At 41.2% G+C, this 25,726-nt stretch overlaps 1 protein-coding gene across 14 annotated transcripts in view; it reads left to right on the top strand.

Moving 5' to 3' along the window:
• Positions 1–25,726, top strand: part of LOC123983824 (cilia- and flagella-associated protein 46) — a 117,686-nt gene that overhangs the window by 43,684 nt on the left and 48,276 nt on the right. For 11 of the 14 annotated variants that reach the window (XM_046070210.1, XM_046070214.1, XM_046070219.1 and 8 more), the window contains 13 exons: positions 1,192–1,314; positions 2,783–2,965; positions 4,942–5,115; positions 5,922–6,019; positions 6,355–6,428; positions 7,087–7,244; positions 7,504–7,610; positions 7,978–8,033; positions 8,369–8,527; positions 14,668–14,747; positions 15,137–15,197; positions 15,297–15,329; positions 15,716–16,081. In XM_046070210.1, coding sequence (XP_045926166.1) covers positions 1,192–1,314; positions 2,783–2,965; positions 4,942–5,115; positions 5,922–6,019; positions 6,355–6,428; positions 7,087–7,244; positions 7,504–7,610; positions 7,978–8,033; positions 8,369–8,527; positions 14,668–14,747; positions 15,137–15,197; positions 15,297–15,329; positions 15,716–16,081 — 1,672 coding nt within the window. The remainder of the gene's footprint in view (positions 1–1,191; positions 1,315–2,782; positions 2,966–4,941; positions 5,116–5,921; positions 6,020–6,354; positions 6,429–7,086; positions 7,245–7,503; positions 7,611–7,977; positions 8,034–8,368; positions 8,528–14,667; positions 14,748–15,136; positions 15,198–15,296; positions 15,330–15,715; positions 16,082–25,726) is intronic. The other 3 variants (XM_046070223.1, XM_046070220.1, XM_046070221.1) reach the window with 2 other exon arrangements.

Raw genomic sequence — 25,726 nt, 5'->3', positions numbered from 1 at the left:
CCGACAGTTGATCTTTTCTCTCCAAGTTGCTTTCCGATTCTCTTGTAGCCCATCCCAGCCTTGTGCAGATCAACAATCTTGTCCCTGATGTCCGTAGAAAGCTCTTTGGTCTTGCCCATGGTGGTGATGCTGGTTGTTTGGGTGTTGACAGGTGTCTTTTATACAGGTAACGAGGTGAGGCAGGTGTATTTGATGTAGATAATTGGTTGGGATTGGGGCTGTGTCTTAAAGAAAGACTAACTGGCTTGTAGGAGCCAGAATACTTGCTGTTTGGTAGGGGGTCATATACTTGTTTTTCCTCATCAGATGGTTATCAATTTTAATAAATTCATATGATGTGATTTTCTGGAATTTTCTTTTGGATTCTGTCTTTCACTGTTAGAATGTACATATGATTAAAATTGTAGATTGTTGCATTCTTTGTAAGTGGGCAAACCTGCAAAATCAGCAAGGGGTCAAATACTTTTTTCCCCCACTGTATATAAGCAAAACTGAACATTGCCTAAGTTTCAGAGTTAAGTAAATACTCAGGAGGACCAAACAGTGCTGTGTATGAACATTTACCATCATGTAATGAATTCATACACTTAACTGATATCATGAAACTTCCTAAAAACTCATAAAAAAGACATTTGTCAAAGAACAAAAAACAAAAACACTGATACAATAAACCAAAGTAAATACTGAGATTTTATCTCTACCTCTTTAAAAGGGCAATCAATTATACACATGGAGTTTATTCGTCATAAGGAGTACTACTCAGTTTGTTGAAACAGTTGTATAATATCTTTTGTGGCTTGGGAGAGAGCTTTCTAGCCTGAGTATTTTAAAGTAATTCTACTCAAGTCTGTTTATGCCTTCAGAAATGTTGTGACCACAAAAACAACATACCAGAAAGAAATCACTCAAGTTTTGAACACGCTCTTAGTTATTATGGGAAGTCATAAACTTTTTATTTTTTCTTAGTCCTTTTTGGGTGATGAAGATGCGCACACATACAGTACGTGCGAACTGAAAAATGACCTAAAGAAAGTTGCTACCCATGGTGAAGAGCTTATAGGGATTAGAGAGATGGATGTCCAATTACATAATTTAAGACAGAAAAGCTTAGGTCTTCATGGCTTGTGATCATGAGGGGATTTTATACTAATCACAATCATTGTCCTGTGATCTTGAACTAACTTTGTTCAGAAGGAGCCCTGGTCTGACCCTAAAGCTGTTTCCTTGGAGGGGGAACATTCAGAGGAAGAGAAAGACAGAGAATCAAGCAGAAGAGAGCCGAGGGTGATCTCTGCCAAAAGTGCTGAGCTTCAGGTACATACCTCCTGACAAGTGACCCCATCACTTCTCACTCATCTCTAATCTAAGGTCTTTATACGGAGGTTCACCTCACATCTCAAATCCCCCAGAGGTAAATCTCTGGGCGCTCTGCATAGTTCTCAAATTGAAAGTCAGAGCAGAGAGATCTACTGTCCACATCAAACTAAGAATAAAATGGGGGCAATGCATTATTTATGTGGCAATATTTTGGAATATTAAGTAAGATTCCATTGGTAATGTTGTATGGTTGGGTTTTGACTGGGGTGCCTGCAGTCAGATTGACTATTACGAAGCAACATTTTTATTCCTAACATCTAGGTGCCATTTAACACATGTCAAAAGGAGATAAATGCCTTTACAGACAGCGTTATCAGTTCATTTTATGTGCCTCTGTCGATCAGGGACTTAAAAATATTGCTGCCAGACAAAATGACCTTCTTTTAAATAGCATAGAACTTCCTAGCCTTATGTAGAAACATAAACTATGAATGTGTGAAATATGCTGTCCCTTTTAAACTATTTTTAAATAACTTACCTACTAATGTAACAACTAAGTACTTAATAAGACGTGGCTGAAATGACAACCTGGATGAACTGCACAGTGGTGCAAGAGACGTCTATATTCTATGGGTACAGTCTGGAAAAGTTAGGCATGTGCCCCTGTTTGACCCTAAAACCATGCCAATACAACAGTTAAATGTCCTTTTGCTTTTACTGAAAGAAATGAAACCATGGAAATAGGTTAGACGTATGAATAACAGTGATAAACCAGTTGAAAATGCTTTTAAGCTATAGTAGATTAAAAAACTGATTTGATTTCACTTGGAGCGTGATACTGAGGAAGTTGCTGAAGCTATAGGAAGCTGTAATTGCTGAGTGTGAACATTAACATGAGAATGTAAAGATAGCTACATTTAAAGATGGGCTGACACACATTGACATTTGGCAAGTCTGTCTTAAAATAAAACTAACATGCCCATATGTACATTTCAAGAGGAACTGGTCACTGTAAATGTTCCTCTTGTCCATACTGGATGTAAAAATGTCCCTTCCTGACACAGGCAAGTGGAAGAGATGGGAAACAAAACCCACTGTTCTCACTCTTACTGTAAAAATGCATTCTAAAGTTCAATTATATAACTGAATAATCTTCAGCCTCAGCTGTCTGAGTAAGACACATTAAGTTTCTTTCCTCCACAGTCTTTCTAGTCCCCAGCTCACTTAAGAAACCCCGTCGAGGTACGAAAAATTTTGAATTTTATATTAAAAAGCCAGCAGTAAGCCTGAAATTAGGGTCAGCTGAACTTTGGAATGTATTTTTGCAGGAAAGAGGACTGTGGATTTTGTCCCCCATCACTGAATCTCTTAAAAGCCAGTAAAGGATGAATTAACTAATGTTGATTGGCTTTTATTGTGTACATCTGCCTGCAATTTGTGTGTGTCTATGATGTGTATTTTACAGCGGAGGAGGCATAGAGCCCAGCAGCTGTTGGCACAGGCCAGTAAGGCACTGGCTGAGGCTGTCAGCCTGTGTCTCCAACACAAGCTGCCTGTCTCCATCCTGGCTGATGCCTCTCTCAACATGTTGGAGTGTCATGGCCAGTCTGACCCTGCAGTGGCAAGTCAATACCTTGCCCTGTTTCAGGTATTGGATCATATGTCGTTTCTAAGCCTAAGTGTGGGGGCATTGTTTTAAGTATGCAGTGTTTGTATATGTATAGAAATGACATGCTAACGCTTATGATTATTGCTAATCATCAAGGCCTCATTTATAAAGGTTGCTATGTACAATAAAAATGCCTAAACAGGGGTTTATAGAAACATTCTATGTGGGGGGAAAAAGGTACTTCTATGGATCCTTTCACCTTTGCTTAGAGCTCACGCAAAGTTTTTCAGACACAGGAATCAGCTACACCAGATAGTGAGACAACAAAATAAAGCTCAGTCCTCAGATGAAAGACACACACATCTCGCTGACTGGCACAAGGGCCATAAATGCTGCTTGGGCCTGGCTTACTGGCCACCGTGGCCGAGATGTGCGCGCTGGAGACGCTGCTGACGCCTGGCTCACAACCTGTGGTGCCCCCCTCACCACCAGCCACTGCCATATTTGTGTCTAAATAAAATGGAGAGCAACACTGTATGAATTTGCCTACAATGTAGACAGTTTTGCTTTGGTTTATAAAGTTGGCCTTACTGTGGCATCCATAGCTGCATCAGTGCCACCAGGGGCACCCGCACTCTGTCAATAAGCACCTTTACGGTGCTCAACCTCAGTGCTGAGCACCTCGATCACTCACCTTCTTTCATGTAGTCGGCTTCTCTAGCTTTCATTTGTTGATAGTCCAGCAAAAGCTCCTTACGTATGTCAGTATAATTATGAGCATTAACCATTAATGGATGTTTGTGGAATGACATTGGGAGGAGTACACACACGCACAATTCTCAGGTGGGTATTCATAACAACAGGACTGCATACAGGTGCACGCCGCACTGTTTTATAGATCTGAAAATGTAGTTTGTGAGTACACAGTGTTTTAGGATGGAATCTACACTGAGTTTTATAAATGAGGCCCGAGGTTTCACTTTCAGTTAGAGATGTAAATCTCTAGGCACCTCACAAATCAATTCCCATTCAGAGGGCTACGATGTAATCATAAAATGAATATTGATGCATCTTGATGCATCAAAATGTTTGATTTCTATACATGATTTATTTTTTTCTCACTGAGTGATTTGTTACTATTAAAACAGCATATTTGTAATGACTCATAATAAAATAACCAAATTAATTTTCTTCTATTATATTCTAGTTTAGTTAGACAACTTGCATTAGGGGTGTAAATGCAGAATTATTTTTTGAAAAATGTAGGCTAAACATTCAACAGTGGCACATTGGCCATAATTCATTCTGTAAAAGTTCAGGCCCAAAATTCTGGCATATATTCAGTAAGAAAAAACATCTGTAATGCTCCATCATAATCATCTGACTTAACTGACTTAACTGCACAAATGAAACCCCATTGTAGCAGGACTTAAGAACTTCGACCAAATGCTTTATGGTTTACCATGTGCTATATATGTATTTGGTATTCTCTATAACATACAGTATACACTCTATAATATTACTTTGTCACTGTCCGAATCTGCAGTGGGAGACTGCCTGAACACTGTGGGCAGAAGGACTCGCCTTCCAGTCTGTTTTTGCCTCGTTTGTAATGTACCCCCTTTTTTTGCCCAGGGGATCTGCAATCTCAGGTTTATTAGCAGCCATCCTGAGAGCTCCGCCTCATAACATCATGAGAGCCAACAGCGGCCACAATTGACTTTTTGGAAATATTTAACAAGAGAGAATTGCGATGCATCTAAGAATCACTGTTTCATTAATCATTTATCACTGCCATCCACTGTAGAAAGTTCCACATGTAATACATTGTATGAAACATATGCTGCTGCTGACCTCACCATGCAGGTGACTATACTGTATACACAACACAGTATCTAGCATCTGTACCTACAAATCATCTTTGCTATATGATGGTATTCTTCAGGGTATCATCACCTACTAAAGTTCCTGCTATTACCAACAGCTCCTTCATCTATCTTCTGTTTTACTCCCAGAGCTGCTGCACTGTTGCTACGATGGCTGGGGTACTAAGTTCTGCGTGTGCAGTCACCAGTGTGTCCCAGCTCTCTGCTCTGCTCAACCTTCATAGGAAACTGCTCCTCTCTCAGGAGGAGAGACCCAGCAGCATGCTGAACAGAGTGGAGGACTCCCTCAATAGCCTCTCAAAGGTACCCCCGCCCTCACCCCCACCATGATTTATGAATACTGTCACACACCACCTGGTAAAGTCAGACTTCTTCTTAAAGGTTTTCATTTCAGCAACATGTACAGTAGCTGGTATGTCTGCTGTCTTGTGAACATAGTGCATCAAGTTCCATGAAAACTGCCCAATAAAGGGCAAATGAGACTTTCAGAATATCATCACAGAACAGTATAATGTGTTGATATTGCCAATAAAAACAAAAATTGTTGCCTAATAATTGGTGGTGTAACAGGTTATCCGCTATATTATATAAAATGAGGTGTTGGAACACTTCTAATCAGTTTTAATAATTAAGGTATTGAATAGATCATCTACTATTGTTGTTTGAATGCATTGCAATTGCTCATCTTTTTTCAAAATCAAGGACCTAGTTTTGATTTTATCTGTTATGGGGACATTATTTGTCAGACGGCTACTATGCACAGTTGCATATTAGCCATAACTGTTCTGTTCTCTTTCATATACCCAGATATTTGCGCACATATACACACAAATAGCTTGAAAAAATGTTACTTGTATTTACTTACATACCCAAATCTACACCTCATGTTCATGAACCCTTTAAATTGGAACGCAAAGAAATATTCCTGTTTCTCTTCATATCTGTTTAGCTTTTTTGTGCAACAAACTTTTAAGACCAGCATCCTAAAATTTTCTTGCTTTCTAAAATTATTTTATTCAGATAAAGAAAAAAAAAAATTCCAAAGGCACTTTAAGTTTGTGTAGTATACTGTTAAATTTGTGATTTTGAAAATACTTTCTGGTTTGCAGGCCTTCAACCACCTGACCATCCAACCCAGCCACCTAAATATCCTTGCAGAGCTTCCGCCCAACCTGAAGATCCTCCTGCTTCAGCACTCCAAAGATGGGTAATTTCTATTTCGTCCATATGTTTTCGCTCACTATTTCTCTGTCTTTGCCATGCTGTAAAATGGCCTTATCTGCCTCTGTATAATGGTAGATGCGTAAATGGCTGTAGGTCACACTCGTCACATTAGGTTTAAGCTACAGTCATATCTGGAGCAGAAGGGGCCTGCTGTGTGGTACACCTGCCACTAGAGGGCTGATGGTTGAAATTCTGTACAGAGAGATGGAATGCATCTATGTCGCTCCAAATTCAAGATATTTAAAATAAGCATGTGAAGCAGTGCGTGCAATATACAGATAAAGCATACAAAGTGTCTGTTTGTTTGTTTGTTTTTAGGTCAGAACTTTATGGGGCCTTCCATGAGATGACCAAAGCTCCAAATCAAAAGGGAAAGACTCCACAAGTTACAGGTCAGGAGCTTGTACATTTTTTAAACCAGTGTTCAAAATACAAAGAGCTGTAAGTCTTCCTACTTGTGGAAGATATGCAGGACATTTCAAACAGAAGATTTACTGCTTTTATGTATCTTTATAATGCATCTCATTTGTTCCAAAGCCCTTGGGAATATGGTCTTCATCACACAAACGGTGCTGCATGTAGCAGAGTTGTCAGCATTTAAATGGAGCCAAATGATTTTGGTATTCCCATGTAACATTTATCTGCAAGGCAGATGAAAAGTTCACTTTTAATGAAGACAGTAAGAGAGGAAAAGATGACAAAGAGTAGAACAAATAAGCAGAATTTCCCTTTGACCTCTTTGCTGCTGGCTTTCCTGGCACAGAACAGTAGCTTTCATAAGTCATCACAGGGTATTAGCATACTGTATTACCTTCTCACATGACCTTTCCTGGTACCAGTCTGGCAAAACATTGTAGATATTGTGGAAAAAAGAAATAGGCTGACATCTAGACTCATTGACAGTGAGGAAAAAACAAGATGAGACAGAGGGGAGAGAGGGAGATCTTACAAAAGGGGGAGGGAATGGAGTTGCTCATGGGGACCAATTACAAAGCCTGTATGTTCCTGTGAGTACGCATGTCTGATTGTGTGTCTATTCTGTTGATGCAGGTATCCTGACGTGCTCTAGGGTGGCCAAGGTTTTAGTCTGCCCGCGGACTCTGCTGGCCCTGAGGGAAAAGACTAGACATGCCATCCTCAAGGAAGGTTGTTGGCACGGTGATAAGGGCAGAGTGGAGGCCTCTGTGGAGCATCAGACTTTCCCCCCTGTATGAGGCCTCTTCTCTTCTTTCACTCTATTAACATTATCCACTGCAAACCTAATAAATAAGCTCACTCCACTGCAATTATTTTCATCTCATGTCTCTTCTCGCTTATTCGGGATACTTGAAACAGCTGACTTCTACATTCAGGCATTGTGTTGCTGCATTAGATGAGTGTATGAAAGTAATCAGTGTCCTGAAACAATAAATACTGCATTACAGCTAATGACAATCACTTCTCTTTTTTTCTTGTTCCCCTATACAGAAAAATACCACAGAAGAAATGTTAGCACCTCTCTTCAGAGAAATTGTACAAGATATGGAAGACTATTTGAATCCACTCCTCACACAGTTTGACTTCTCTTGCTTAAGGTGATGTACTGTATATGTGATCAGATTCCACAATTTGTCCACTGCAAAGGCTTGACAAATGTTTAGTTTTCTTAGCCTAAGGAAGGAAACTTTGCTATTTTGAAATTAAGATTTTATCGCAGTGGCAGGTACAGATGTCCACTGTGAGAGAAGTCTTTTCAAGTGTGTGTGTTCAACACAAAGTGACCCTGGTTTTAGTTAGTATTGACTGGTCAGGTTTGTTCCTCTGTCTGTTCATGCAACAAGGTTACACAAAGCAAGTGCAGCATGTCTGTAATTTTTACACTTTGTCACATCTTTCACCATCTGGTTTTATCTTATAAGTAATGCAGCCCTATTGATCCTCACCTGTCCTTACCTCCCTCAGACCCCAGGCTGCATCCCTGCAAGACATGACCAAAACCAAAGATAAAGAAGAGAAAGGTAGAGCATGTTGGGTGTGAGCTTGCTTGTCTGTCACACCGTAAGGGCCTTGTGGTTATCTTTTAAGTCTATTGTATCAACACACATCTGCTGTCATTTCTATGTGTATATTGGCGCCCCATCAGCAGGTTTTTATTAAAGCAGACTGCAGCTCTTCCCCCTCGGGTCAATGTTGTTCCTGTATATGTGATTTAATGTCATACATTGATTTACACACAACATGTACAAGCAGCAGTGAGGGTTATAGAGCCACTAAACTGTTTTCAAAAGAGTGATTGTTCCAACTTGTTAAAAGAGTTATACTGTCATAACTATATGAGAAAATGTTTATACAGAACCAGGGGAGTATGTGGTGTTGCTGGCAGACACAAATTTGCTAGAGTTGCCACTGGAAGCCTTGACCATCCTGCAGGAGAAAGGTCTGAGTTCTGTGTCACGAGACTTCTCTCTCCAGCTTCTGCACAGTCGCCTGAACAGAGGAGAACCAGAGAAAGGTACCAGACACAAGCATGTAGAACTTGTAAACATTAAGAACAGCATAGAGCAGTTAGTATAGTAAGCTATATCAAACTGAACCATGGTTCCGTTCGTTTCTGGTGTGAAAGCATTTTTTGATGGTTCGGACCACTATAGAAGCACACTGCCACCCATCTCTTTGGTTTCTCCTCAAACAGAGGTGCAGAAGGATTGCTTGCTGTCTTCTCCTCCTTTTCTGTTGGCGACGTTATAATGTTGACACAACGAGGACATTTAATTGCGAATATATATTGCATATATGCATGCATATGGGCATTGAAATACAACACATATATTCTGTGAAATCTAGTTATTAGCCTAAACAAAAGGCATGACTAATGTAGTGCTTTTTATAACACAGCTATTATTGGAAACCTGTTAGATTATGGAAGTGCAAATGACATGACTGGCTGGCAGCCACATCATTTCAGACAGATCTAAAACCACTTGGAGAGGTCAGCATTCATTCACGCTGTTATTACTGCCTTAATTAAACAGGCAACCTCTTTAAAGTGTTAAAAAAACTTTTTAAGACTGGTTAATCAAGATTTTTAATCACCCAATTCATCTAATTTCCTTTGTTAATTTCTACAAAACAGCCTGTTGTCTCTGTTGGAGACTAAAATGTATACTTATGCATAATTCAATGAAAGGAACGTGTATGCCCTATGAGGCATGGTCCTAATGATGACATGCAGGATAAGGTAAGACACATGCTTTATTAGAGTTTTATCACTAACTTGCTCACTTTTATTTTGTTGGTGGTATTAAGTGATATTACAGTAAGTAGCAATAAATATAATTCAAATATGATTTGAATGAATGAATTCAAAGTAGGTTTCTGCTCTATATTACACAGGAGATATTGTGACATAGATATAGATGATGTAGGTGCTGCTTATGTATGAAACTGTTGACTGTGTTGTTGAGTGGGATTTGAGGGAAAGTGGATGTTTGCCTCACATCATTCCCCATCATATTTTAGTAAATAAAGCCTTACACATGCAAAAGCATCTTGGCACCTGGATTTAGACTGCAGGCAGCCATCCATAGAAATGGAATTTTTTCAAAAGAGAAAGGTCATTTCACATCCTGCTGGCATGCAGAAGTTCATGCGGACATCCGTGAACACCACTGCCTGCTTTGCTAAGTGGATCTCCATTAACTGTGGCCATTTTGCTGTGCCTGCTATAGCAGTTTACACTCAGAACTGAAGGTTTGATTGTCCAGGGGTAACATATCTAGGTGGTGGCCAAGAGCAATTCAAAAAATCAAGCTTTAAGTTGAAATGGCCGCACTTGTTAAAGCTGTTGGCGTAAAGTAAAGTGTGTAGAATCACATTATTGGCTCTGCTAAAATTCTGGTGTTGGATACACATTTTGTTAGGTAGACACTATGGGAACGCCTCTGGGCGTGGCAGGGCTGAATCATGAATGAAACTACTCCAATCCTTTTGGCGTTGCTAGAACGGTAGCGTGTGACGGTGTAACTGGAGGCGTATATAAGCACGCCACACCAGACACATTAGCTCTTTGCTATGAAGCAAGGCACTCCAGGCGGGGTGAGGTGTGGCGGACCGATGCAGTTCGAGTTCCCTTGAAGGGGAACGAGACACTGCGTCAGTCGTGACGACACTATGTGACGACCGTATGTGTCCTGGAGGAACTCCAGTACCATAGTCACCAGGCAGGTAACCGGGTCCACCGCCCGTTCTCTACACCAGGTGGCAAACGTATTCCACTTCAGGCCGTACATCCTTCTCGCGGACGGAGCTCTGGAGCTGAGCAGCGTCTCGACTGTTCCCGCCATCAGGCCCACCTCAAGGAACTGGGCCCCCTCAGGGTCCAGACCCACAGTACCCACAGGGCGGGGCAAGGGTGAAAGACCTGGCCCTCCGCCTGAGACAGCAGGTCCCTCAGAGGAGGGTGGAGTCTCCATTCCCTGGGCCTCAGCCCCTGTCTCGACAGCAGGTCTGCTCCCTGATTCTGGGTCCCAGAGATATACATCGCTCTGAGAGACAGGAGTCTCTGCTGGGACCGCAGGAGGATCTGATGCGCCAGTTTGCATAACGGGCTTGGTGGCAAATAGGCCACCACTGCCGTATTGTCGGTCCTGACAAGGACTTGGCGACCGCGGAGAGCAGGCAGAAAACTCTTCAGAGCTCTGAATACCGCCAACATTTCCAGGCAATTTATGTGCCAAGAGAAATGATGCTCCTGCCAGGAGCATCTCGCAAAGCGGCTGTCCATGACCGCGTCCCACCACGTGAGTGAGGCGTCTGTCGAAATAATTGTCCGGCGACATGACGCTCCCAACACGGGACCCTGGGACAGGAACCAAGGTTTCCTCCATACTGACAGGGAACGAAGGCACCTGCTCATAACCCGTATCAGATGGAACAGATTTCCCCTCGGGGAGAATCCCTTGGATTTTAACCACAACTGCAGGGCTCTCATGTGCAGCAGGCCAGACAGGATTACGCTGGACGCTGCCGCCATGAGACCCAACACCCTCTGAAAGTGTTTCACAGTGATGGTGCAGCCTAGCTTCACTCTGGTCACTGTGGACAAAATGGACCTGACGCGTGCAGGAGACAGGTGGGCCCGCATCGTCGCTGAGTCCCACACCACCCCTAGGAACGTAGTCCGTTGGGCGGGCGTCAGCACGCTCTTCTTCGCGTTGAGCCTCATCGGGGCCAGAGCTGCATCCATGCACTTGGTGAACGTGCGAGGGGAGAGTGCTAGGCCGAACGGAAGAACCCGATACTGGTACGCTGCGCCCCCAAAGGCGAACCTCAGGAACTTCTTGTGAGAGGGACGGATGGAGATGTGGAAATATGATCTATCGTGACAAACCAATCCTCCAATCGAGCTGGAGCTTGACCACTGCCCGTGTCACCACCTCCAAGAGCTCGTCATATCTGGGCGCTGACTGATGATGTTGGTCCGGCTCCCGGAAGTCTTCCTCCTCCATAATGCTGAGCACATCCAGTTCCTCAGAACCAGACAGACGCAGCCTCTCCGGGCTCACACCTCAAGCGGGAGAAGCCGAGAAGCCGGCTCCCGAACGGGGAAGAGGGGAGTCGGAGCCAGCAGACGACAAACGGGAAAAAGCCTCGGCAGTCCCGATGCCCTCGGAGATGTCGCGCTGGGAGCCCCATGACCGAAGCCCCCTCGAGAGCTGCCTGGGCATGCGGCATCCCCAGACAAGACACACACAGGGCATGAGTGTCCCCAGCCGTGATGTAGCGCGGGCATGGGAAAACACACTGCCTGAACTGCTCACCAGCCATCTCCTCTGCCAGACTTCCTTCCAGGTAAGAAATTTCCTCTCGTGGTTGTACTTCTTTCGTAGTCTCAAACATGCCAGAGTGCCTGCTAAATAGAAAATAGCTAATGTGTCCGGTGTGCCGGCGTGCTTATATACGGCTCCAGTAAACACCGTCACACGGTACCGTTCTAGCAACGCCAATAGGATTGGAGTAGTTTCATTCATGATTCAGTCCTGCCACGGCCAGAGGCGTTTCCATAGTGTCGTCACCGACGCAGTTCGAGTTCACTCGAAAGGGAACAAACCTTCACCAGAATTCACAGCGAAGTAAAAATCTGATTAGTACTAACCGGGTGCATCATCAAGTGCAGCATCAACTGTTTTTAGCTGAAAGTACTATTGTGTCACACAAATTTGAATAGCCACATTGCTCAACATCTATTCTTAAGATGATATATTTGCTTTACAGCCACATTCTGTTAAGAATATCTTTCTTTCGGTGTAATTTCTGCCTGACTGTGTCATTATCATCCTCAAAAGTGTGATTGGAACACAGGGCAGGTAGCAATAAGTACAGTATGTCATTAGAGAGGACTTCTTAGCATCAACATGTAAACTCAATACATTTCACAACTATTTTAATTTACTTGGTCTAAAAATAAATCTGATTAGCCACTATAGTTGCAAAACTGTACATAACTACATAGGTTAAGCCAGTATAACTATTCAGCAGCTAACTGCATTTTCTGCCTGTGTTTTGTTGGAGCAGGAAACAAAGAACATTTTGATGTGTGAAAATTGAATCTGATTAAAAATGATTTTAAAAGAATACGCTCAAGAAGTATTTTTCAAGTAAAGCCAGAAAAAAAAATTAAAAAGATGGGGCTCATTTTAATTAATATTATCCAATGCATTGTGTCCTTCTCCAGTCTCTCAGGAGGTCTACAATGAGTGTAAAATCCCAAGAAAAAAAAATACAGTTGTTTTTTGGCAATGATGCTTTAATCCTTGGGGGTATTCTGCGCATTAATATTTTGAAAAGAAAAGAAAAAGCAGTAGAAAAAGCACTGATTCTAATGCTGCAGACATCTTTACCTTTTTAAAGGTTGAGTCATTTGCATAACTTGAATGAATGTTCAAAGGTTACTGTTAAACTAGTGTATATGTGTCTGTCACTTGACACTTGCATATGCCACAGGCAACGACATGTATTTCCTAAAACATCTTTCAATGCCCGGATCAAATATATGGGTGATGACGACACTGGGAAAAGGTTTTTGTGTTTTTTTTTCTCGGCCACCATTAGCATAATTTTGACATCTACAGTTTACCATTGTGTCAAGAAGATATAGTGCCTGAAACCGCTTTTGAAAGGGCTATTTGTTATTCTGTGCAGTGATTTCATTAGGTATGCACAGGACAAATTAGCACAAACTGCCTTCAGGTGGGTCATGTTTGCCTTTGTATGAATGTCTGTTCTTACTATCTCACACAGAGTCTGAGTTATTGAGTGAAGTAACAAAAATTTCTACACAGACGTCATGAAAGATTTGCCATTTGCTGACCTGTGGGAAGTACAGTGATTCACAGTTTTACATCTTAGCAGTGATTTGTAGAAATAAGAAAAACTAGTAGTTTTAGTTATAGCATGAGCAGAGAGAGCCACTGTGAAGTGTGGTGGCTTGTCTAGCTGTAGTGGCAAGAAAATACTGTCAGCTATAGAAACTCAAGCAGCCTGACAACAGACATTAAAGGTATTTAAGCAGTAAATTAATATCACTTGGTTAAGTCCCCTTGGTTAAGTCCCTTAATATCAGGGACTTAACCAAGTTGTAAAATAAATCAGTTACTATGACTTATTTAAAAACGAAGTAAAGTGTTTGGGGTGGTCCAGTACATTTCCCTTTGAACCAAAGTGTTGGAGTGATGGACCAACAGATGGACTCCTCTTCTGCAGTCCTGCCCATAGACTGTATATAAGAAGTGGACATAGTCATCGTGACGTCACCTGTAGGTTTGTGGACTGCCGTTTTTAAGCCTCGAGTTTAGCCGATATGGGGGGCCGCCATGTTGTTTTTTTTCCAACCAGCGGCACCGGACGTGACCATATTTGGATGAGACGGTAGAGCTAACGGCCGTGTGTGGAGCTAGCTGGCTTGCTTAGCTAGTGCGTCTGTAATTCACGTTAATTCATGACAGTTTTGTCTTGCTAACAAGTCTTTAAAAGTAATGTACTCACCAGAGAAAATGAACAGCCAACTCCTAATAAGCTTTTTCAACGGCGCCCTGAAGCATACTCTGCTTTATGGTCTATTTTCCTCTAAATGGGAGCATAATTTACTAAATGAACATCATGTTTTTGAATCATGTATTGAAGAAGACTTGAAACTAGCGATTGAGACCATAAACTCATTAGGAAAGTGTTTACTGAGGTAATCAGGTGAGAAGCAGGTTCATTTTACCATTATTTCTAATGGAACTGGACTTATTTTTGCAACCAGAAGAGAACCAAAGAGGTTTAAGGGACTTCAGCGTTCGTATCAGTTCGCTGACCGGAAGCCTGGCTTAAAATACATTTTTAAAAATCACAAAGATGAATTCTTCAGTGTGTCTGCAAGTAGGTGTTGACCCAAACCCATTTATTTTATAACAAATGTGGGTTTGAATCAATTTAAACTGGTATTCATTTCATGATAGATGCTGAGGAAACTTTTAGAACAGTTCTTAAGTCACCAAAAAATGTTGTTGACCTTGCAGATACTGAGATTTTTTCCCCCCCAGTCCAAATGCCGTGTAATCTACCCCGCAGACAAGTATATGTATTAATTCAACTTTCTGTTTGTGGCAGTTGAAAGTGACAACAAAAAGGAGACCAAAGGTGGCAGGGGAACTAAGGGGAAGGGAGATCAAAGCCAAGCCATCAAAGTGGTGAGTTCAGTAAATTAATCTGGGCCTGCCAGACACAGACAGCAATATTACTTTTACCTGCTGTCAGCACTGGCAATTATTTAAGTTCCTCTCGCCTCCCTTTTAAGTGGGATTTTTCAATCAATTACATAATGTGTTTTCATAAAGATGCTATTTCTAGCTTCTGAGCATTTATCTTCTGTCATGCACCACTTCGGTGTTTTTCAACTGCTTCCTTTTTGCTTATATTTCTTTTGCTCTGTCCCCTCTGTCTTAAACTTCTCTCTCATATTCTCCTTTGCAACTGGTATTTGCTAATTTATATGTGCTACAGACAATATTACCATGTGTTTATGAGTGTGACTGTCCTTTGTTTAAGTTGTAATAACTTAGTTTTTTTATTTACCCAGGTACCAGTGAATTGTGTGTTGCCTTCTAACACCTTCCCAGTGGACACACGTAACTTCAAATGTATCTTTTATATCTATTTCTGTTTGGCTGATTTATTTCTCTTCTTGGAATATAGTTGCACTCTTTTCATAGATCATTATTCTTAACATAGCTGCACAGATATTGTTGACCCTCATAATGAAGGCAACTTTGGTAAGTAAATGTAATTGATAAGTCAATTTATGGAGAAAAAACCTTATATTCTATGTTTATACAATTAATAAACTAGTACATTGGAGTTAGCTGTTAGACTGAAAATGTATGGCAGACAAAGTGCTTCTTAAGGATCAAGCTGCTTTTATTTTAGGTTCTGTATGGGTAGTTTTTTCAAGTACAGGAGTATTTTTAAGACTCAAGAAGCCAAGACTGTTCTCTTTATGCAGCCGGGCATTGCCACAGCTTGCTCTGCATGTCCTCTTCTCAGCTGTTGTTGCTACTTTTGTGGCCTTGTATGAGTCACATTTCAGCTCCCAGTTAATGTCACAATCTTAGCAAGTACAACGTTTCAAAATATGTCTGTCTTTGTCAATGTGGCACAGAAGGGACCAGTCTGGGCATGAGGATTAAGGAGCTTTTGGAAACCCACAACCAGCATTTTACCCATCTGTGGGAGGGCTTCGTGGGCAGCAATAAAATGCCCAGGTTAGAACCTTTAAGCAGAGCAAAGCAATGCAATGCAGCATGTCTTTGTTTGGACTTTGCACTGAGCATACTGAGAACCAGCTGTATTTGTTACATTGCAACAGACATGATCGTTTCTACGCCGTTAACCCTTGTTCAATATGTATCAAGTCTGTCTGAGATGGAGCAGCTGCTGTGCAGGTGCAGTGCCTTCATTTACCTGGGGATGGAGCGCTTCATGGCAAACATTCCACCTGCCAAACTAGCAGCCCTCAATCTGTCTGGTACTGTACACCTATACACTGATTTTCCCTCTATGGTTTTTTAATAGGACTGTTGTGCCTGGCTTCTTCAGGAGCATAACAAAGAAGGATTAGTCCACACAGTAACCATTCAAGTAATTTATTAAAGATTACGCAATATGAGCAAACTGTGGTGTGTGAAGTCAGCACTCCATGTCATCAATTGCTTTGAGCATCTGGTGTCCTAGTAATGTACCAGATTTTATAAAATCACACAGCATTGTGTTGTTTTCTAAAGCATTTTAAATAAATAAGGAAGAAAAATTGATGAATGATTGAAATTTGGAGCAACGCTGTTGGCGGATTATGTAAGCAGTAAATGGAGCCTAATCTCTTCAAACACATCAATCTTTCATTCCCTGAGTGGGTATATATATAGAAATAGCCCTGTTCTGTAATGAGAAATCCATGATGTTTTACTATCGGATCCCTGCAATAACATTTCCATGACTTCTCTAATTATTTAACTGAGAAAGTCTAATGAGGATCACTGAGTAATACTGTATTCATTTTGGTCATTCAATCCTACCAAATTATGGCAGTGGTTTTCAAAGTGGGGTCCAGAGACCCCCAGGAGTCCTTGAATAGGGTTCCAGGGGGTCCCCAGCAAATCAGGGAATTATTATTTTTCACTATAACTTAATTAGTAACACAATGATAGAATGTATGACTATTTTGGTCATGGTTTTCATACACTTTACTAAAAATCTTCAAAATCAGATGGGCGATCCTGGGACAAAAGCTTATCAAATGGGTTTGCATGGTCGGTCTAATTTATGCCAGTTACGGGGTCCTTGTTGTGAAAAAGTTTGAGAAGATATATGTCATAGTCAAAAGATAATGCATCTGGGGACATAAGTATTTTGAGACAGATTTTTGCTGCTTCATTTCAACCTAAAGCCGTCTCAGTTGATAAATAAAATAATAAAAAATATATAGTTTCAGTCTAGTCTCTTTGATAAACTTAAACTCCAACTTAAACTAAACCTTTGATTTTTGGCCAAATCCTTTGCTGGTTTGAATAGATTTCTGCGCACTAATTTAGTCCTCATGAAGTCTGTTAAGATTAGGGGCCAATCTGCTGGGTCATTTGTTGGAGCAGTAATTGTTCCATTAGTGTCTGAGCTGCTTGTATCTGATGCTAGCTGTACATCTCTGGCTGTGCTCCTACTGGCTGAGGCTGCCTGTACTTCACCTTTACCCTATGACTTGGCTGAATATGTGATGCTTAGTATTTACTGAGATGTGCATCCATATTGCCCAGTGTGCCCGCTAATCAGCATATTAATATTTATTGTTAATCCATTGCTTTCCATCTTGCATTAGTCCAGAGTTGTAATTAAACCTTGATTGAGAGACAGATAATCACTGTCTTGTTTTAAAATAATGTGTGCCTATGAGGAGTGCCCTCAAATCCATTTCTGGACTGGTCCTACAGATGTTTCTTGCTAGAATGCACAAGTTTAATTTTGTGCATGCACATATAAACGAATTTCCACGTGCAACGCGGTTATCTTTTCCAAGCTACAGTTTACAAATTCCATGGCCAGTCAGCGTTTATCAAACGTAATACATTGTTGTATTTCACTCGTAACATTCAGTCACAGTCTGCAACCAAAACACAGACAAAAGATGTACTGCCCAGCTGGGTTAGCAGAACAGACAGACTAGCAAGAGTCTCTGAAAATGCACATTAACCTAACAGTAGAGAACACAAGTTTACCTGACTGCTGTTCCCGCTGTTCACTCTCATTGAGTTTTTCTGTCTTCTCGTGCCCACAAGGATAGTTTCCTCTTCATCCTCTCATCAAAGTTAAAAAGGAAACATTAACACTCACTTTCACCTTTGACATGAGAGTGAGACAGGGCCCTCCAGCTCTGCGCGAGAGGGACTTGATTACTATCACTGCTTATGCCAACATTATCAGTTTTACATTTGTTTTTCAATGTTGCTCCACTCAAGGTATGGCGTTTATTTAAGTTGTGAGCGTGTAAAACAAGCTCACGAACAAATTATGTTACTCCACACGCCCAAACTTTAACCTTCCCGCGCGTATGATAAAGTACTCACACACAAATTCAACAACCGAGAGTTGTACAGGTAGCTGCGAGTGAGCGCCTGGCATGCTCTCAAAGGATAACTCTTGCACAGTGGAATCCTGCTCGCGCGCAGTGGGCTTCTGCTCGCGGAGTGGTGTTTAGGTCGCGCAGTGGATTTCTGCTCGCTCAGCTGATTTCTGCTTGCTGGAGTCTACATGACTTTAGACAATTTGGGGGCGGAAAGCAAGGAGGACACTGACCGTCTTATGATTGGTCACTTTCAACATGATCACAACCAGAGCTGTTAAATAAGAGAGTTACGGCACTCTTTGATCTCGCCGCCACGCGATCACGTGCTCCATGCAGCTCTCAGTAGTTCCAACCAATCCGCGCTGTCAACCACTGAATGGTTTCAGGTGGGACAGACACCAGCAGCGACTATATTTGCAGCAGTTTTCGGATAAATATTAAGGCATAATGTGACACTTCCCTGTCTTTTTTTCGTAATTTACGATTACAGTCCGATGTTCTTTGGTCAAATCTCCTTTTGCACGCTGCCGTCGTGTAATTAACAGTCAAACCCCGGCACAGTTCTCTGCTGCTTTTAAAGACTCTGTGCTCTATAACTTGGATGGAGGTGATGCTACTGGTGCTGATGAACTTGTCACTGTTTTTAATTCAACCTGCACAAACATCTTGGACTCTGTAGCTCCTTTGAGGATGAAACGCACTAAAGCGCTTTCAGAGCCCTGGTTAAATGACACCACCCGAGCAATCAGACGTCCATGTCGGCAAGCTGAGAGAAGGTGGAAGAAAGATAAACTCAGAGTGTCATATGAAATCCTACAGCAATATCTATCTGACTATCAGAGAGCTGTAAAATCTGCAAAATCTGATTTTATTTCTAAGCTGGTTGCCAACAACTGTCACAGGCCACAGGTTAATTTTAACATGTTTAACACCATTACAAATCCCCGAAACTCTGCTCCTATTACACCTACATTGGACCTCTGTGATTCTTTCCTAAAATTCTTTGTTGAGAAGATTTTTGCTGTTCGATCTTCTGTAACCACATCCTCTGACCATGATCCCTCTGCTCCTCCTACGTGCCTTGCGGTCCTAGATCAGTTTGAGCCCATCTCCTCCCTATCTGAGGTGGTCCATCATCTGCGACCCACAAATTGTCCCTCAGACAGCATTCCCTCTCGTTTGATTAGAGAAGCCTTTGATACCGTTGGACCATGTATTTTGTCATTGATAAATACCTGTCTTGTCTCTGGTCATGTTCCGTCCGCCTTTAAACACGCTGTTGTACAGCCCCTGCTAAAAAAGGAAAATCTCGACCCCTCTGTTCTCTCTAACTTCAGGCCCATCTCTAAACTGTCTTTCTTATGTAAAGTCCTGGATAAAGTAGTTTTTACCCAGCTGCAAACATTTTTAATTAATAATAAGTTCCAGTCTGGCTTCAAACCCCGTCACAGCACTGAAACGGCACTTTTAAGAGTTTTTAATGACTTGATTTTAACTGTTGACTCAGGAGTCTCTGCCGTCCTAGTGCTCTTAGACCTCACTGCTGCCTTTGACACTGTTGACCACTCAATCCTCTTGTCACGGTTGGAAAATTGTGTGGGAATCGAAGGTACTGCACTTAGGTGGTTTTAATCCTATCTAACAGATAGGAGCTTCTCTGTCCACCTCAGTGATTATTCCTCTGAGACAGCCCCATTAACCTGCGGTGTTCCTCAAGGTTCTGTCTTAGGCCCCATCTTATTTTCTTTGTATATGCTGCCCCTGGCCTCCATTTTTGAGAGGTATGAGGTCTCTTTCCACTGTTTTGCAGACGATATTCAAATTTATTTGCCCCTGAATGTAAAAGCAAAGGGCTAACTGTGTCACGATGGGTGGTGTGGAGGCAGGTTGTGGAACCCAAATGCAGGACTCGAAGCCGGCAGGTACAGTTCAGTGATTTATTTAAACAACTAAAGACGAGCACACTTACAGGTTGAGTGACTGATACAGAGTCCAAAACAAAGGTTGTCCAAACCGAAATCCAAATGGTGCAGGGAAACAGGGAGACACAACGACAGGGCAGACGACAGGGCAGACGACAGGGCAGACGACAGGGCAGACGACAGGGCAGACGACAGGGCAGACGACAGGGCAGACGACAGGGCAGACGACAGGGCAGACGACAGGGCAGACGACAGGGCAGACGACAGGCGATCACACAGCAACTCAGGGAGACAGCATACAATGACCCGACAAAGACAAGAAAGAAACACCAGGTATATATACACAGGGATAACGAGCAGGGCGGGAGCAACACAGGTGACAGAGATCAGGGTTAACGAGGCACAGGCAGGGAGAGAGAGAGCAGGGGAAAACAGAGATAGACATGCAGAGGGATCACTGGGGTAACAGACAAGACAAAGGTTACTGAACAATAGACAAGCAGACATGGGGCAGAGAGAATAACCAACAAGAAACACACACACACACACACACACACACACACACACACACACACACACGTTACCAAGAACCAGAACCTGAACGAGAACAGAGTACAGAAGAGACTAAACCAAAATAGTACACACTAGAACCAAGAGCAAAGACCAGAACTAAGGACATGGAACAAAAACCCAGACTTCAAAAATAACAGATAATAAAGCCGACTAAACACAAAAGGTACAAAACAAGACATGGCAGACAGGATCGTGACACACTGCAGCCCCTGCTTGACTGTATGAAGGACATCAAAACGTGGATGAACCTAAACTTCCTCAACCTAAACGGAGACAAGACAGAGATCATAGTGTTTGGACACCCTGAACTGCTTGATGTAGATTCTCTCGGCCCTTTAACTTCAAACAGCCGCTCAACTGTGAGGAGTCTTGGTGTTGTATTGGATAGTGCATTTAAATTTGATAAACAGATATCCGCCACTGTTAGATCCTGCTTTTTCCAGTTGAGAACTATAGCCAAGGTAAAGACCTATCTCCCTCCTAAAGATTTGGAGAGGGTGATAAATGCCTTCATAACTTCCTGCCTTGACTATTGCAACTCCTTATATGTGGGCTTAGACAAGTCATCGATTCAGCGCCTGCAGTTAGTCCAAAATGCTGCTGCCCGCCTCCTGACAGGAAAGAAGAAGAGGGACCACATCACACCTGTGTTGCGCTCCCTCCACTGGCTTCCTGTTCATTACAGGATTGATTTTAAAATCTTACTTTTAACTTTTAAATGCCTTAATGGATTGTGGATTGGCTCCATTGTACTTAACAGAGCTTCTTCACGTTCATACTGCAGATAGAGTGAGAGATCCGCCAATCTCCTCCTCCTGGACGTACCCAGAAGCAGACTGAAAACCAGAGGCAATCGAGCCTTTAGTGTAGCTGCCTCTAACCTGTGGAACAACCTGCCAGTCAATATCAGAACCGCCCCAACTCTTGAACGTTTTAAATCATTGTTAAAAACACATCTCTTTTCTTTCCTTCGAGTTAAGTCTGTTATTGTCCCTGGCAATTTTAATATCACTATATATCATATACTGTATATTATAATGTTTTATTGCTGTACTTTTACTGTGTAAGTAGTGTCTTGTTGTTGTATTTAACCTGTGAAGCACCTTGGTCAACCTTGGTTGTTTTAAATGTGCTATATAAATAAAATTGATATTGATATTGATGGATTGAGTGAATTGTCTATAAAAAATAATTCTGGAAAAAAATAATCTGCTTGAAAAAAGAAGGAAAATGATTTAGTTGTGGGATGAGATGCAGTGCGTTTGTCTGTCCAAAGTAAGATTGCTGAGTAATGTGTGAGCAAAGCTGACATCGTCGAAATTAGGGGTTGACCAATAACACTGGAATATAATAAAGAACACCAGCTACAATAACATATCGACCATTTTTAGAGGGGCAGAACTGTACTTTATGTCTAATTAGAATAGCAACACATGGTTACTTGTTAATGTTAGCTGAGGTTAGTTCACTCAGATGGGAGGGTGATACCCAAGGGCCGAAGCTTGTTTCACTCCTGTGAAGAGCACTGTTTCAATACATTGTGCCAAAGTACCAAAGAGAGTTTTTTCAGGGAGCGTTGGCGCTATCTTGTGCAGCAAGCAGTTGTACGTTTAGAAGAGTGTGAGATTAAGAGGCAAATATTGTAGTTTTTACTCTTCTACATTTATTTTCGCTCACTAGTTACTTGGCAGATTCAAATTAATAATACAAAATATAATCAACAAATAAATTCTGTTATAATGGATTAAGATGAGATAAGACTTTACCAGCTGCAACATTAAAGTGATGTACACATTAATGCATCAATAATTATATATATATATAATAATATAATATATATAATAATATATATATTATATAAAGTACTATAATGTACATTATTGTGAAATTGGCCATTCTGCATAAGGACTTTACTTGAGTAATATTTTGAATGCAGGGCTTTTGTATTACTTTTTGAGTATTTCTACACTGTGGTATTGCTACTTTTATTTATGTAAAAGATCAGTACTTCTTCCAACACTGCCATGGAAGATTTTAGATTTTAGAAATTTTAGAAACCTATTTTCAACAAGTCTGTATTTTTCAATACAGCCAAAGCAACCACCAGAAGTGAAGCCAGTGAGTCCAACAGTGGACAAATAACAACGTCCTCCTTGTGACTAAAACTATCAGGGCACAAAATGAGGTTCAAGTTCTGAGAGACAGCAAAAGTACTTGAAGGCAGCAATGACCTCATTACTAGTCTCTCTGTTTATATACTTACTAGATTATAGTTACTATTAATTTGACAACATGTTAAGAGTTTTGAGATTACATCAAATTTTGCCACATCACATTTAGCTGACGCTTTTGTTCAAAGCAACTTACAGTTGCTATATGTCAGAGTTTGCACGCCTCTGGAGTAACTGGTGTTAAGTGGGACACAATGGTGTCGCAGTTGGAATTGAACCTTGTCTCCCACGCCAAAGGCATGTGTCTACATGGACCATCTATGTTCCATGATTATGATTTAAAAAGGTGTAGATATGTGAGTCCACCTTTTTCACTCCAGAGGCAGATTAATCATGTGTGACAGATACAATTTTCCTACCTTTGGCATACAGCTGTCAGATCATGCTATTCATTCTTTTATGAGATCAGAATCAGGCAAATCGATAGTTCCTACTATGTGGCCTCTGTGGAATCAGCAAGATGACCTCAGTTTTGGGTTATGACTTGAAAGATTGAGTGAAAGATCTTTTATTAATTACTCTTGAGGCCCCACTAGATGGTTCGCTCTTTAAACAAAAAGCTTTAGACCATCTGTAGGGCTCACCAAGAAATTGCATTACCCCCCAAGAGAACACACACTGATTACACACAAATCCCCAAAGCGATCCCTCCTTGGTTACATGTTTTCTATAGACACAAATGCCATTAAGTTCATAACGTAACGGCGTATGGAAGAGGGACAACAAATCCATTACAGTCCTGCAATGGAAGGCAGAGTCAGTGTGAGAAAAGATCTGTATAATCACAGGACACCTACAGGTATTGATCAGATAATCCGTAGCTGGACGTTAAATGTGTCCTTTGAGATGCTTTTGTTGTCTTATTAGGCTACTAGACACAACCTGTGCTCATCTTAAGAACGTGTTGAAAAGGTTGTTGACATGGGAATGCTCTGTAAAGTGCTGGTGGTAGTTGTTATCATACTCCTGTACAAAAACTGCAGATCCACCCTGACATTTGTCTGCACGGATATCACTTCAGGACACTATACAAAAATATTGTCAAACATATTTAACATGCTTTACTAATTTTATAGCTTTTGTATGCATGTCCAGCTGTATTATGCTGCTGATGGCACAGGGTGTGAGAGATACTGTGAGGACTTTGTTGTGAATCAGGGAAATAATCACAGGAATATTACATTCACAGATTTATTGTAAACAAAATCTTGTTGATTTTAATAATTTACTCATTATCATCAGAGAAAAAATCTCTTACTAAAATTACTTTAAATTCCATTTTAAGTTTGCTCAAGAATGCAGATATCTACAGATTATTTTCTTGATGACAGACTTTATTACGCTGCTTCAGCTTCCAAACACATGTTCTACTATTCTCTGCTCTGCTGCGCTGATGCTGTCTCCCCTCCTCTCCTGTCCAACAACAACAATAAACACATGAATGAAATAATCAAGATTAAAGTAGCATTAACTAGACTGGATATTTTTATTGATATTACTACTGTTATCGGATCACTTTTATTGGTTCTTTTTCATTACTGAAAGTGCTTTTAGAAAAAATATATTGTAAAAAGAATCATTTCAGAACAGGATTAGAATTTAATATTTTCATTATAACTAAATGTTGTTTCCATAGCAGCAACAGTAATGTTTATACCAGCAAAGCCGTGTTTAAAAGATGTTTACATGTTGCTTGTTGAACAGGTGTATTGAGTGTTAAGGTTTTACTGGCGAAGGTTTTATTGCACTTACAGTAATGAATATAGCTGTCATCAAGTCGAGTAATACTGGAGTTATTTTGAATTAATGATTGTCAACTGACAGCACAGTGGGTTCAATGGACCACAAGCAGCAGCATGATGATGTGAAGTGTGTTGTCTTAGGAAATCCATTGCAAATAAGTTTAATTACATTGATCTGGGTTAGGGTTGGGGTCATATGCATCCCTGGACTTAATACATTGATTAATAGTTAAAATGTTTGCATGTAAAGGCAGAATGTTCTCTTTGGCTTGCAGGTGTCACAGCCCCCTTGCCATGACACCTGCCCCATGACAGCTGGTTTTTAAGTGTGAGGGGTTTTGTTCATTTTTGCATTTGGGTGAATGTGGTGTGCTTGGTGCGTTTTAGTTTTGTCTGTCTGCCTTTCATTTAAACAATGATGCCAAAACAATTTGCCACAATGTCTAAAAAGTTTACATTTGAATATCACATAACAAAATTAATACAATCCAAGACCATTCAATAGCAGTTATAAATTACAAAAATCAAAAATAACAAATACAGATAGGACATAGACTACAAATAAAAGTGAACAAGATGTAACCTTCCATGCAGTGAACAGTCATTGGGGTACTTATGTAATAGAATATCAGTTTAATTGCATAGAGAGCTCAACAAGCTTTTTCTTTTAGTGCATTCTCTCTATCTCTTTTTTTAATGGAGTCTTTGGGTGTACCTGGCTCCCTAAATTTGGCACCAATCCTCACCTCCTTCCAATCACACACCTGATCCAGATTCCAATCAAACCTGCTACATAAGGAGAGGCCTGTCATTCAGTCCCTGCTGGATAGTTGAGTCTATTCTCAAACTTAGGTACTTCTAATATGGTCTAACTTCACATCAATTGTTTACTCGTGCTGTGAACCTTTTGATAATCAGTTACCTGTACTTTGCCTGCCAGTCTGTACTGATGTTCGCTCTCCCCGTCTTCAGCAGTAATCACGGGATTCCCACTCAAGTCTCGGATTTGCAATCCAGCTCGCTCACCAGTAACTTCCACTAGACAAATTCCTAAGAATGCCAGCCTCACCCTCTTGCCAGCCTCGCCTG

This window comes from Micropterus dolomieu, linkage group LG15 (assembly GCF_021292245.1).
Source record: "Micropterus dolomieu isolate WLL.071019.BEF.003 ecotype Adirondacks linkage group LG15, ASM2129224v1, whole genome shotgun sequence".
NCBI lineage: Eukaryota > Metazoa > Chordata > Actinopteri > Centrarchiformes > Centrarchidae > Micropterus > Micropterus dolomieu.
The sequence above is the reverse complement of the archived record's forward strand: the minus strand, read 5'-3'. Positions and strand labels throughout refer to the sequence as shown.